Source organism: Neodiprion pinetum, chromosome 1 (genome assembly GCF_021155775.2).
Source record: "Neodiprion pinetum isolate iyNeoPine1 chromosome 1, iyNeoPine1.2, whole genome shotgun sequence".
Classification (NCBI taxonomy): Eukaryota; Metazoa; Arthropoda; class Insecta; order Hymenoptera; family Diprionidae; genus Neodiprion; species Neodiprion pinetum.
In genome coordinates, this window is record NC_060232.1 from 2557030 (window position 1) to 2572662 (window position 15633).

The window sequence follows — 15633 nt, forward strand, 5'->3', positions numbered from 1 at the left end:
AAGTTATTGCAATCGTGGCTAAAATGAAAATTTCAGTTTTTACTAGATCTCGACTTTTGAAGGTCTAGATAACCATCCCTGACTATTTTCAGACGGACGATGTGTGTGTGTATTTATATGATCAATTTTCTGATCCGACGATATCTCGAAAAGAAATTGTCGCGTTTTAATGATTTTGGTCTCAATCGACGAGGCTTTTCTAAACATAGAACTAATCAGATTTTGGTTTTGACCGCTCCAGTACTTTTTTAATTATTCAAATCACAAATTTCTAAGAAATCAAATAAAAATATATTCAAATTATTGTCGTGGTGTGCTTGCCTCACGAAAATCTGATAATGATGTGTCAGGAAGAGTTTGTCGATTCAAAGAGACAGTCGGAGTTCTGATCAAAATTATACCAAGAAAACACGGCGAATCAGGTGCTTTTACAATGTCCGCAATATTCCGAGCCAGCGGATAAGGTGAAAAACTTTTCGCGCAGCTTGAACCAAGCGAATGTTATATTTTCCAAAGACTTGACAAAGTTTTGTCCTCGTTATCATGTACAAATAAACTTTCGGTACAGGTGACTAAACGGAACTTTGTTGCATCTCGGAGCCCGGTTGGGCACGCAAGCAAGTTATTATTATATCGCTACCAAATTTTACGAATTCTGAAAAGGGAAAACTCTTTGACTATGTAATTAAACACGTGATCAGGAATGAGCAATTAAAAGTTTGGCGTTATCCCAAAGCCCGGACTTTCAATACACGGCAATCTTTTCATAATTGGCAATTTTCCACCCTCGACGAGCTGTTCGCGGTTCAGTTTGTTCGTTGGTCCGATTCCTTCTTATTTGAAATCTAGACAAAAAAATTGTACAATCGCGATAGCAAATTGCGCCAGAAAAATTCGCGGACCTCTGATCAAGGATCGTCCACAGGTTACGGACAGGCCGAAAGTCGGTAAGGGAAGATATTTCATCCCTCGCAATCGGTACTGCAGATTCTGGTTTCACCCTTGATCAGATTTGACGGATTCAGGGTACTGCTTTGACCGACCACTGCGTTGAAATTTAGATGTCTCAGGGGCAAGATCGCGGTAACAAGTTGCATCGAAAAAGCGGCTGATATTTAACCAAGGGAGGGATTTCCAACCCTTACAAATGGTGGAACAGATTCCGTTCTTACCCTCGGTCGGATTTGGGGTACTCGGGATGCCGCTTTGTCCGATCGTTAGGGGTGCAAAAATATCTTACCACCAGGGTTTCGACTTGAGCTGAAATTACCTTGAAGGCCTCGCGGAACTTGTTGGACATGATGTGGTAAAGCAGGGGGTTGATGGTCGTCGAAAGGTAGTAGAGGACCCCGGAAACGTAGGTGAGGACGTTGAAGACCGCGACCATGTGGGGGGCGTGGTTGGTGCCGTAAACGGCGAGCAATCGCTGAGCGTGGAAGGGAGCCCAGCAGATAAAGAACGCCACGACAACAGCGACTGGAAACAGAAAATAGGGAGGATGAAGCAGTCGGACGTATGCGTAATAAATCGCGGGAAGCGCCTGCGTCTGACAAATGGAACGATGGATCTTTCGCCGATTTGAATTCGGCAGGGGAGTCCCGCTCGCTGATTTGTGACCCGAGAAACGGGCCCGTTATCGAGGGCTGAAACCCATTCGGAAAGATTGATTTTGCGGTAGATAAAGCCGGCGATTTTCACGTACTTCGTGACTCCTGACCGACCCTTCGTGCCCGGAAATTTTTATTGAAATCGCGCATTTCCGTTTCACGTTATATCGTTAATTACGGTTCCGCAGTTTTTCGATCCACAGGAAGGGGTTGAAAATATTCACCCTTGCTTTTCAGCAAACAATTTTATAAAGTTTGGAATTATTCTGCTCTCGTTTCGACGATGCAGGATGGATAAAATTCAATTTGCACGCGGCGTGCTCTGCGCAAAGTCTTGGAATTCGTACCGTTGATTCAAAGAATTACTTCGGTATACATACCGAGTACTCTGTCCGAATAAACTTTGCGCAATGCACCAATGTTGCGACAATTTCTGAGAGGTAAACAGTGCGGTTCTTAGACTCGAATTCAAGCGTCCACCAGGCAGCTTTTCATTCCTCGTTAATGCGACTTGAATTTTGCTGAACAATTAAGCTGCAGATAAAGGGAAAGGTCCTTGTTCAATGCTCACCACTTGCGCAAGAGAGTCGGTAACAAAAGACGAAGCGATATTTGCTGGGTAAATTCACTTTAAAGTTACTTTTTTATTTACTCTTCGTTTGAGATCAAGTTTTAATGGGTTGGATGCTGTTCGTAAAAATATCAGGAAATGAAAGTGTAGATTTCTTTTAAAATGTGAAAATTCGGCGTCAATCGATTATAAAAATTGAAAATCAGGCGTAGAAAATAAAATTGTGATTTATTTTCCTCGCTTCGTTCAACAGTCACACTTCGATCTAATACGCTTGAGCATATTTAAGGTATGGAAGTAAAATTGATGCCAGGTTCTCAAGTCACCACAATGATCGTTGGTGCTTTTCAAGAGAGTAAAAAAATTGCAAGGCAAAGTATTTTTCGCCAATCCTCCTTCCGTCAGAAATACGTATAAACCTGAAATTTTCTTCATTGTAATTTTTTCCCTGCTCCTGTATATATATATATAAATTTCAAGGAATAAATTTTCCGCATTTATTCAACGCCCCAGCTTCACCTACAGCAGCTTGGATTTTCCGCGGCTGTGTTCTGCTTTAGTATTCCGGTGTCTGCACGGCTGGTTCCATGCTCCCTGAATAAAGGGAAACCAGCTTACATATCTTCTCGCTTTTCCCAGGTAGGTAATACAAGAGCGTAAGACTCGTTGCCACCTCGTCTCCTTGCCGAGCGAGAACCTGCACCCTCTAAAATTATGTTAGATGGACCTCCGCGTCAGCGACGTGCGTAAAAGTCAAAATTACCCCACGTTTGTTCGCTAAGCTGCATAACTACAGGAGCGAAATAATATATAGTGTGGCAAATGCCTTAAGGAGGATAAATTCTCAACATAAAAAAAAAAAGAAGAAACTGTACGACTTGTTTACTTGCGGTAATATTTAATTTTCTGTTTAATCAATGAGCTGACAGTTTTTACCCGGAGAAATTCTAACATTAGATTAGAAACATGCGATCGTTAACGACAAAAGGTTTCTGCCAACACAGATTCAAAGGGCGATGCTTACAGTCTTCTGCGATTAATTTTCACTGAACTGTCTATAACGAAGCTTTCATCACGTTATATTTCAACGTTTACGATACTCGGTTTCCAAGCTTAGCTTAGCTTAATCGCCCGTTTACCGTCACTATTTATTATTGAGTTGAATTAATTTTTATTTGTTACTCACGGTGAGCATTAAAAAATTATTATTATTTTTGGGCTTTACTGTTATATAAGATATTATGTAACAGGCAATAGGCTAGAGACAATGAAATTTAAACTTAACGGTATACGGATCAAAATTATGTGGTCGACCAACACGAAAATCGGTAAATCTATCATTCGACAGTTGCCTAAGTCTTGTAAATTCATGATTCTTTCCGTAGATAAAATATTTAATATCATTAAAAAGTTTAAACTACTTAGTCTGTGATGATAATAAAATTGTTAAACAAAAATCTACGAACTCTGTAGAGATTCAAAATAATTAACCTTTAATAGAAAGTAGAAAAATAAATCGAGCTGTGTGACTCCAGAACGAACAGAACTAGAAATAATTAGCATACATGTTATAAAAGCAACTATCAAATTTCAACTACCAAATTTATACTTATCTACACTTTTAACCAATAACCTTTCATTGCGTGAAATAAAAAAAGACTAAAAATTTCATTTGCAAATCGTTTAACGGATTTTATTTTCCGACATTTTCATGTTTGAAATAAAACATTAGTTTTTAAGACTACGAAACGTTACAACTAGAAATCAAAAACTGAGACGGATCGTAGAATTTGAAATCACACACGGTTTGTATAGATATACCACCGACTTAGAAACACCCGCACGTACATTTCAATAAGATTACCTCACGTCAGTTAACCGCTCACGAGATACCGAGGTAATCTCTCCTAATTCACTTTTCTTATTTCCTGCCGAAAAAGTTGTCCGCCTAAAAAAAGAAAATGAATAAGAAATTAAAAGAAAAGAGGAAAATAACAAGAAAAGATAAAAAAAATGTTCGTGTTCCCGCTCATCCACGTCGACTCGACTTTATATTACACGAGCTATTACGAACGTAATCCAAAGAACGGGAGGGAAACGGAGATTGAGAGAAGAAAGGAAATCTTTTTCTACAATACTTTACTTCCCCTCATAGTCGTGGATATTACACGTCGTCCACTTCGAAATATCACAGCGAGAGATTTTCTGTGAAATTATTTTCTCCGTCACAAATATAAAGTTATATTCCGCGAAAATTTTCTTTAAAGACAAAAATAAAAATGAGGAACGAAGAATTACGGTAGAAAATCCTAACTAATTATACCCACGTGACGGAAAATTTTCCCCGTATTTAACGCGATGCTCAAAAGTTATCGGCTTAAGCGCGGACCTTCGGTCCAGAATTTCTGTAGTGCGAAATTAATGGCGTGATAACGATTAAAGGTCGGGTGTATTTGGCTCGTATCTATTCGAGGCAGGGGTTCATTAACTCGGATTACAGACTATCAATGACATTAAACAGTAACCAGCAATTAACTCGTTCGTAGTTAACCGGTGATCTAGTTGATTGTTCAGCGAGGGTTTACTTCTAAACCCAATAATTAATCTCCAACGAATATACGAATGTGTAATATAAATCGGTCGACAAGTTGGAATTCTAACGTTTTGATATCTTGCTGTTTTCACAAGTTTCGTTGCGGGGAGGAGATTTTGTTCATCAATTTATCAAATTCTACAATTTTCGGATAAATTTGAGCCTCAGAGAATGGTGGAAAGATTTATTAGAAATTTTCTCTTTCCTCGTAGTTCCGCTATTATTTGTATAAATTGCAATTTCACCCTGCAGATTCGATGTTCGCACTTATAAGCGCGTAGCAACAGTTCGTTTATGTAACACACGTATATAGATTCGCCCAGCGTAACTTTCCGCGTCGATCCCTCGCGGAGCGAGGCACTTAAGTTTAATGATCGTTGGCGACGATTTAACGTCTGCAGCCTGAGGCCAGAACTAAGGGAATAGGTACGATCTTGTCGAGCCGTCGATTACGAAGCCGCGAAACATAATGGCGAGAATAACGCCCTTTCTTCGGGGAGTAACTTTCGCAGCTCGTCTGGTAAAAATAGACATTCGATAGCCGATCATCCCTGCTACAGATATTGCCGTGATGTAGATAAATTTTTCATACATTGTCATTTGAAACATCAGGGAAAAATCTATGTTTCACAATTTCATAACGACATTCAAAATAAGATTATGTGTTGTTTGTTATCGTTTATTGAATTTCGAACATTGCTAAGGGTGCGGAATAACGATTTTTCCCAAACATGCATCGTTAAAGTAACGTCACTGACTTTATCCCGATTACTTTTTTACAGCAAGAAATAAAATGATAGTGGATATAGGTATACTGTATGTATACATGATTTTGGACAAATGCTCACACGATATACCGAAAAGCCAGTGTATGTATTACAGGTATATAAAATGAAAGCCTGATCGATTTTTTTTCCAGGACTCGGCGTCGTTCCGCCTGTGAAACAGATAAATTCGTAGCTAGAAAATACCGTGAAAAATGACTCTGACGTTCTAGGTTTTCACGCCGCAAATCACCGGCTCGCAGCGAATGTTACAATGATATATTTCAACCCTCGCAGAAGGTGAAGCACCGCATGCAGGTTCTGACGTACAACATCCAGTATTAGCTGAACGCGTGCATGGACCAATGACAAAGTAGGTAGCACTTTGACACCGAGGGAGGGTTACTAAGTCTGAGACTTGTGGTAGGTATATTTCGACCCTCGAAATCGCTGGAAACTAGTTCCAAAGTCGTAAAACTTCAGGAGAAACAGCGCCCGCGAGTTTCAAAATCGTATAAAGTCTTCGTCGCAGCGTACGCGACTCACTTTTTCATTACTCATTTCCCTGCCCTTAAATAAGGGCGGCTCATAACGATGCATCAGACGTGAAGATAAGTAAAGAGAAGAAAAAACAAAATTTGTTGGAAGAAATATACGGCGAAAGAAAAAAAGCTGATTAAGTTGGGGTGATTTGTAAGCAAAAAAATGGATATTTTGTATTTATTTTATTACGAGATAGTCGAAGATTGAACAGTTATCAGATTCTATTGTATTGCGGTGAGCTGAGAAGATCTCTTCAAAAATACAGAAATAGAAAATATATTGGTATTAAAAATGAAAAAAAAAATAACAAAAACACTTTGACATCGACGATTCATTTCAAATCGTTTCAAAGTATAGGTTGAAAATCAATTGGATTTATTCGATTTGACTCTACGAATGTTCGTTCAACTTTGAAGACTTTTTATTGCAAATTCACAACACTTGATTCTCTATCATGCTGATATCGTTAAGTATTTTAGTTTACACCATTGCAAGGATATAATTATGGTCGACAAACAGTGAATTGACTATTGGAAAAAGGGGAAATCCATGTTTCAGTGACTTTATAGAGAACAGCCGTCTGAATAAAATCAGCTATCGTATGTAGTGGAATCGAATTTTGAGTTTATGCAAAATAAAGCATCGATGTTTAAGGTTGTCTCTAAATGTTCAGTATTCTTCTATTTTTGTACAACTTACAAAGATAATAATTCGAGAAGTAACATCAAGATATTTAATGTGCGACTAATTCGTAATAAAATTGACAAAAGGCACCGATGAAACATGACTTTAAAATGAATGAAAGAAAAGTGGAAACTCACCGAGCATTTTGACGACGTGCCTCGTCGCCTTGTTCGGAACATTCTTGGAGTAATTTTTCCTTCCATCGTCGTTGAGGCTCGCATCGTTTCCCTGTCCCTGGCAAGTCTCTGGCAGCATAACGGCGACGACTTCTGTGGCCGGTCGTTCCTTTCGTTTAAACATGCCCCTGGCCTTGAGGGAAACGCTGCTTCCGGCTGCGCCGCCTCTCGCTATTACGCTGGAGCGTCGAAGCTGGAGTCCAATAAGTACGTACAAAACGGTGATAAGAGTCATAGGAGCGACGAAGAATACGAATGTGGAAATCTCGAAGGCGTGAGGAATGACGACCCGCTTAACAACGCAAACGTAGTGATCCTCGTACGGAATCCTACCGTCGTCGAAGGTCTCGTAAACGATGCCAACGGACATGGCCTGCGGAACGGCGAGGCAGAGAGCGACCAGCCAAATCGCAACGACGAACTTTATCGCCCTTGTCAGCTTGGACATCGTGTGCGAGAGGAAAGGGTGGCAAATGGCCACGTAGCGTTCGACGGTGAACGCTGTTATCGTAAGCACAGTGGCGTTGGCCGAAGTCTCGGCGGCAAATCCTTGGATTACGCAGAACACCTCGCCGAAGACGTACGGGAAGTGGGACCAGATGTAGTACATCTCGGGCGGAAGTCCGGAGACCAGGAGAAGCAAGTCGGAGACCGCCAAGCTGAAGAGGTAGTAGTTGGTGGCCGTGTGCATGGACTTGTTACGCGCTATAACCACGCAGGTGCTGACGTTACCGACGACGCCGGTCAGGAATATCACCGCGTATATAACCGTCACTGGAATCACGATGTAGAGGGGGTCCCGGCGCGCCCCCCACGTGCTCCGGTACCCAGAGGGAACCGGCGTCCCCGTTGCACCTAAGAAGAGACCAGAGGATGATGAGGCCGACTCGGCCTCCGAGAAGGAGAGCGACGTTGGACTCGCCGTCTCCTGGTATCTGTAGAGCCACCTACCGTCTTCCAGGATCAGAGGAACCATGCCACCCAGGTTCTTAGACAAGGTTCTCACCTTCTTTGGACGAGGTTGTCGAACCCCGTCCAGTCGGCTTTACGGGCATTTTTCCCGTTCAGGAATAAAAGGCCTGATAATCTTCCACCGGAGGTTCTTCCGGTTTGAAGGCCGCGCTTTCGTCCCTCAGGACACTCGTCGGGAAAGGAATGTCTCGTGTCTGGAAGCATGGAGGAGCCATCATCGGCCTTGACGTGATTCACTGAGGGACTGTTGAAGTGTCTTTCCACATTCCGATGAACCTCTGCACTCTGCGAAAATATGCGAAGATAAAATTTTAGCAAATTTGTTAACCAGTTAGCTTCTTTGGCTGACTTTGATAATTCCAAGCACTGGGGGGCTGGGAGAGAACCATTTCCGAGTCTGAAAGTCAGGGTCTCACACGCTTCACGGGTTGATTAAAGTTATTGAAGAAAATGCATAATCAACGGTGATTATTAGGGTGTGATGAAAAAAATAATTTGCGATTTTTTACCATGGAGCCCCCTTAGAGTTTTTTTGCGTTAAAAGAAAGGTTCTGTCAACAGATGAGCGTTCCACGTTAGGTAGAAAATCGCGCTCAGTTGATTTTTTACTTTTGTAGGTTTTTAAAAATTTATAAAGTATCCCGAATAAATTTTTTTCCTTATTGCTTACATCGCACATAATATCAACTTACATCACACAGAAGACCCACACTTCTAATATTTAGTCTCCGGTTGATGTTTGAGAAGCATATCAGACGATCTTTTTCTTTATTAATTCAACCTCATAAAACAGTTATAATTCAATATGAACTTTTAATTTAGGAGAATAAGATTCCCAGTTGATATATTGTTGTGTTATGGATCGTGATCTTTGGGTTGAACATAAACGTCAGGAAAGAAATAATAATTCAAGTGCTACAACGTGTTTCTTCAGAAATTCAACAAATTGTGAATAAAGCGCTATCTTCCACATGACTTAAAACGCACATCTTTTCACAAAACCTTTCTTTTAACGTAAACAAACTTTTTCGGGGATACGACGGTGGAAAATCGTAAATTATTTTTTTGAAACACCCTACTGGTTGTGCTCCTCTTATCGTTCGATAAGACCTGTAACCGCGAGATAGGCCTCGGCAAGAAAAAGCCCCGAGCATTTCGGAGTAATTGCCTACACTTTGGCCCAGCCCTTTAATTCAAATAACGGAAGCTATTTTCGTTGGATCATGGCTATATTCTCGTAAACTGGACACCTTGGAGTTTCACGTTAAACTTACGATTACGAAGACAAAATTCTCCTTCTAACCCGCGCAAAATTAGCTCTCAAGAGGGGCATATTCTTCTAAGTTCTTAAAAATTGCGTCAGCGAGGAAGGACGAGGGTCGAGATTGTTATTCTTTCTTCCCATTCTATAAATAGAAACCTGTCCTTTGTCGGTGCGAGGAAATCAGGAGTTTTGGCGAGGACCGCTGCTCGTTATAGCGAAATGTCAAGCGGACTGAACGATCATTCACGCATTATTTCGTGTTCTGCGGCGTTTACGGACGCGGCCACGATCCGGAGGTAACGTTCAGTTTAAAAAATCATTTACCCGGATGCGGGTCTCGCCTTTTAAGGGATAAGGACGGCATTAACTCCGCACTATCAAGAACACTCGGTGCAGGCTCGTTTGTATATTTATTCAAGTTTGCCTTGCATAATTACGCTATTAGTCGGAGAAGGATAAACTTTTCCGGAATTCATTGCGATGGGTGTAGTTCACTTCAGAGAGAACATTAACCGGCAAACAAACACAATGAATACCGAGTTGAAAGTAAATTGAGAGACGCGTTTCAGAGGCTGTCTAACTTTTGAGCACTCTCTTGAAGCAGCGATTTTCGGAATTTGCGAGTCGAGTTTTCGAGAGCTTTAACCGTGACTGTCCGCCAAAATTCTTGTCTGTCACATTCCGTCCCATCGACGCTGTCAGCTATCGCGTTATTGAGCCGAATGATTACTTCGTCACTCCAACCTTCGGCCGTTGAAAACGGGGGGAAAATTTAGTTTCTACGATTGTTTTCAGAGATATTTTTTTATGAATCGCGAAAATACATCGCAGAAGCGTCACCGATATTTTGTTTCCAAATATTATCAGCCGAATATCCGCGTACACGGAGGCGCGTCACGTAATGGAATTCAATCACGAGCCTGGCTTATCTGAAGTCTACACATTCGTATACGCAGATAAGTCCCGTGGCTGTAGGGCCCATTGATTTATAAAAACAGAGTCGAATACCGGAGGTACGGTATTCGAAATTATCGCATATCGATCAAGTCTGTGTGTACGAAATTATACCGGCTAAAGCGATTCCTTGGGCAAAGACCTAATACGTCTGAATTTGTGGAAGGTGGTCATTTTCTCGAGAGTGATTAGCCCTTAGGGCTATTAACTCAGTAGGTCATCGGTAGGTACCTCAGACTAGCTGCACAATTTAATACCTACAGAAAACTGCAACTATGCGGAGTGCATAATTACACATATTTTATTAATGGCAAAATTAAAGCTCTTATTTGTTCAAGAAATGACCATCAATAACGGAGCCTTTTAGCTTTTATGGTAACATAAAACGATTTCATATCGATTCGCGACGTACGTATCAAGTTTCCAATCTTCTGACGCAAGGGTCACGAATCGCGTTTCTTCATTCGACACATTTAGTGCACGTCACGTGTTAAGGAAATTTCTTTCCTAACAAGGGCGTGTTGATTTTATTCTACAATTTGACGAAAATGTCGCCTATCCATTCCATCGTACTGTTTTTTTATAGCGTGAGAATTTCAATTGTGACGAATGCGAATGATATTTTCCAAATTAGTTAATTTATTAACTCCGTATCGCACATCGCAACATAGTAAATGTTACACTTCAATTAGTGAATTATACTAAGGATAGTAACTAGGTGAAGATAATGATTAAAGAGCACCTCGGGTGGAGATATTTTCTTTAATATGCCTGCTTGCATCTTTTCAGAAAGTATTTCTGCGTTTGTACGACGGTGAGTATATCCAGCTTAGGGTGGTCCTTAATACGGTTGTTTTTGAATTTTCATGCTTCCAGGGGTGTGAATGCTTTCAAATTGATTAAAAAAAAATCCCGGAGAATTAGAGTTCTCTGTATCAAATCTTAGATACTCCACTTTGTGATCCAACTGTCTAATGGAAATGTCATGGAAAAAAAATTATTTGCTCTTTGAAATTTAACAAGTCGTTGACGAATACACCGACAATACTGAAAAATGTATATTTTAATAAAGAATGAAACGCTCTAAAAAAAAAACTGTACTGCTTAAAATTTGTAAATGAAGGCGTTCGTATGGTAATTAACGTTCAAGGTATAATTCATATGAAACTATTATTCTGTCAAGTATAGCTACGAAATAAACAACTCTATCGTAAAATATATTGCACTGTATTTTCCATTATTGTCGGTATATTCGTTAACGACTTATAAAATTTCAAAGAGCAAAACGAGTTTTCTACCAGGCTACTTCCTGCATAAGATACTTCGATCTCAAAGCGGACTATCTCATAGTTGATATAAAGAGCACGAATTTTTAGGGAATTCGTTTTTATTAATGTAAAAGCGTCTAAGCTTCTGGGAGGATAAAAATTCAAAAACAACCCTATTAAGGACCACCCTAATGTATCTGTAATACTCTGGGGCAAACAGGCCGTGTTATCGAGTATTGGAAAAATATTGCCTTCCCGAGTTTCGACAAGTACTACATTATATTCGAGAAGTAGCCATCTGTCCATCCATCTTCGCTTCAATCTGTCCGCCGCACCGCGACGTGACGTACCTGGTCTACTTATACACGTTGTGATGATAACCCTGGAAGTTTCCGACCGGAAGCCAGTGAAATTATTAATATCGAGTAAGCAATAGTCCGAGCTTGCGGATGCCGTTATCAATGTATAGCGATAAAAGTGAAAGGGATGTGAACAGTAACAATAAACCCCTCGTTGTCCCTTCCGGAAAAAAAATTCCACACCCCAATAATTTTTGTCCTGATTTCTCGGTGAGCTCAAAATACATTGTTAAAAATTTTCCATTTCAAATATTCGTCGGGGATGAAAAAAGTGGAACACACAATAACAGGTTTGAAATATAAAATATTCAAAAACAGCCGTATATATCCGTATAGTTGGTAAGATTTTCGAGAATCCAGGGTAGAAGAAAAGATATTGAGACTATACTCTATACTTCATCTTTCAACATTTTGGAATACCGATATGAAAAGAAATTCTATCTCTCGAGCATTCGAAAATTTAAAATAATTCGTCAACCCCGCTCCGAATTTCACTTATTGAAATAGCTGAGCAAGCAAAGAAAACGTTGTAGAAAAAATGAAAAATCAAACGACGAGCGATAATTTTCGGTAATCACGCTGCTTTTCCACTTTCAACCGACGTTACAACAACGCGTATTAATTTCGTACAATGTTTCGATGAGGTTGCGTCGTTACGATCACCGTACATAGTTGCACATGTTTAATCGAGCGATGTGCATCGACCGATTGAAAATAAAAAAAAAAAACAAAAAACATTTTTGTGGAGGAAAAAAATGGTCGGTTTTTAATGGGAAATATATATCTGGGGTGCGTCAGGGCGATGCAAAATTTACAACTTCACCCCGAATTCACGTCTCGCTACCCACGTGAATCTACCGACCGACATCCAGGGGGTTGCAAATTTGCATGTGTGTCTTCCTGCTAGACGCGAATCGTCTCAACCACGAACCTGTTATATTATCCCAGGGGAATTTTCTCTCCGCATTATTTCTCGCCCCTCCCCGAGTTTTTTCTTCTCCGTGGTCTTTGTTGTCTTTTTCAACCAGTCGGTTATACGGAAAACTTTTAACCCCTGAGGCTGCTACCGCCACTGATCCTGTCGAGGAATTAATTGCAGTCAATTTCTTTCTTCCGCGCTCGGTTTTAAGCGGGAAATAAATTTTTTCAACAGCTTATGAGATAAGCTCGATTAATCAAACAGAGGCTAGCTTTATCTGAAGGAGAAAAAAAATTGAAATGTGCTTTATTCCGGTTACTCTGCAGATTGAAGTTATCAAAATAAGAATGAAATATTTTTCATCGCACAGCGAGAGGCGCGATGCTTGAAAAACTTTCGTTCGCATCGCTCTGATTTATGGTTAAAATTTCGAACAGTTTTCTTCAAATTTTATCAGAAGCATAACGTATCGCACCTCGTAAATCCGACTTATTGAATATCGCGTTCAAACTTCCTCAAGATTGACGATTTTTTTGTTCCCTCTTCCCGGAAACAAAGTTTCATGAAAAATTATAAATAATTGAATTTATTGCTAACCACACAAACATAAAAAGAATAGACAAAAATCGGTACTGGATATTCGTGGACGCTTTCCAGTCTCGTTACTGCAACTGAACCGGGATGATAATGTAATATAGGAGAAGTTAAAATATCACTTTTTCAACTCCATCTCTTAATAGCGATCTCTCCAAAACTTTTTCGGCCACAATTTAAACCACGAATGCTCTTTACGAACTCGCCCTTTAACGATTTCTCCGCCATTTAATGCGTGAGCGATGGCTTCTACCAGAATTATAAATGGCAAGTTGTGAAATTACTTGGGGAAAAAAATAAACCCGAATGAGAAAACAAAAAAAAAAAAAAAACACAAGTCCTAGGATCAATAATAAGCGTGGAAATTATGCTCTAGCGTGTTTGGCCGTTTACAAAGATTTTTATAACAAGCAAAAAGAAGAAGGAAAATCAAAGCTGAACGCGCGCTGCAGCGACAAATCTAATGGAGTTTTGATGGATATTTTTCTTTTTTTTTGTTGTTATCTTATTTCTCGAAGGAAAAACCGGAGCGTTATTAAGTCTCAGGATAGATCGACGTCGGATCGGTTCACTGCTTCTCAGAGCCATCGATTGGAAGATCGCGGATACGGTTTTCTGGGCCTCAAGCATTATTCCAACATTATATGCGGTAGCAAAGTTGCCTGCTTGACTTTCATCGCGGTCCTTCGCATGATAAGGACCCCGAGGAAGTGCGTTAGAATAATTTACACCTCGGCTTGTGAGGTGGAACAAAGTGTAACGAGTAGATATAAAAGAACTTTTAACGTCGTGATCGTCGATAATTCTTGAAACTTTCCGGTTACGCAAAATTTTCACACTGCGAAAAAATGTTATTTGTTATTGTAACTAGAAAAATTCAGTAAAACAGGTATCGTTAAAAAAAAACTGTTGGAATATTGTTAAAATTGCGAAAAACCAGGTACTCTTTTTGTCAAGTAAGGCTTTAACATCAATTTATTGTTGCGCAAGCATTAAATTTTCGCAAGAGTTACAAGAAAATATAGTAAGAGTGATCGTGATGAGAAAGAATAGTAACGGACACTAGACCTTCTGGTAACAGCTACAAAACTATTTTTCATTTTGTACCTAGAACTATATTTTTCGGTTGTGGTAAAAAATGAAAATAGTTAAGGACTGAGCGGTAGCCGGAACTAAAAATTTTTCTCAGTGCATGCATTAACAACGAGCGTTACTGATGACTGGCAATTGGATGTAAATTTCCGACAGCAAGCAAAGCGGCCAAAAACGTATTCAAACTGCGGAAAATTTCATTTGGTCGATTGTTTATTTTGATTTCATTGTTACTAGAGAACTTTTACGAGAAAACGAGGGACGAGTAACTATTTAAGGCGATTGTAATTGTCATTGCTTTATTTTCTGCTTGTTTTAACGCAAAATCAGTATGTTTATTAGACCGCACTTCCTCGGTTGAATAAAACTTGATGTCTTATTAATTTATTGTTGCATCAAAATAAAAAATAGTAGCAGTGATCAATACTAGTTACGGGTACTGGCTTTCCTGGTTATAGCTTCAAAAGTAATCGTTACTTGCTATCCAGAAATATATTGGTGAAAAATGAAAATAGTTAAGGAAAATCAGTGCAATTTCATCATTTTACTTTTCTCTCTCATAACATTACACTTGTCACCTTGAAATAAACAGCATATTGTCCGATACCAGGGTGTTAATTTTCGAAGCTACATTTCACCCGTGAAGCTAACCATTTTTATTTTTCACGACAGGTCACGTAATGCGAGAACTCCAATTAGTTTGACTCGGAAGCCGTGCGGCATACATTGCTCCGTTGGAAAAATAAATCGTTCTTTCGATGTCGAAAAAATAAAATAACAGAACAAAATAACCGACTACAACCAAACGAAGTAGCCAAAATACACGAAATGTTACCGTCAAACTGCTGCAACTATAACGAGGTTCGGTTTAATGGGCAGCGTCAGCGCGCAGCTATGACAATAAACACCGTGATATTGTTTGCGGGAGTATCGGAGGGTGGAAATCCGGATTGTTGAAGACTGTTTTCTCAGTGACAAACCTTGTGCAAACAGCGCATAATTTTGATAGGGCGATGAGACGACGGAGGGAATTCAAAGCCCATGGAACCGTGCAGTGCAACGTCAGTGTTGCCGATGCCGATGTGGCATTCCGTAGTTTATGGCCATGCAATAATAGCCAGAGTGCTGGATTCGCACTCTCGAAATCGACCGGTACGAGGAATGTATATAATTTGATTAATGACGTACAGCTGCGACCTGGCACATTGTTCCGGTACCTAATATTCTTCGTTTGATTTATACGAATGATGAGTTGGAATGAGGGAGCTTTTGT

General features: G+C 39.9%; 1 protein-coding gene across 4 annotated transcripts in view; it reads right to left on the bottom strand.

Annotated features, from left to right (window-relative positions):
- Positions 1 to 15633, bottom strand: part of LOC124224645 (pyrokinin-1 receptor-like) — a 35011-nt gene that overhangs the window by 4458 nt on the left and 14920 nt on the right. For 2 of the 4 annotated variants that reach the window (XM_046636664.2, XM_069138058.1), the window contains 2 exons: positions 6900 to 8195; positions 1271 to 1476 (listed from right to left, as the gene is read on the bottom strand). In XM_046636664.2, coding sequence (XP_046492620.1) covers positions 1271 to 1476; positions 6900 to 7914 — 1221 coding nt within the window. In that variant the 5' untranslated portion in view covers positions 7915 to 8195. The remainder of the gene's footprint in view (positions 1 to 1270; positions 1477 to 6899; positions 8196 to 15633) is intronic. The other 2 variants (XM_069138059.1, XM_069138060.1) reach the window with 2 other exon arrangements.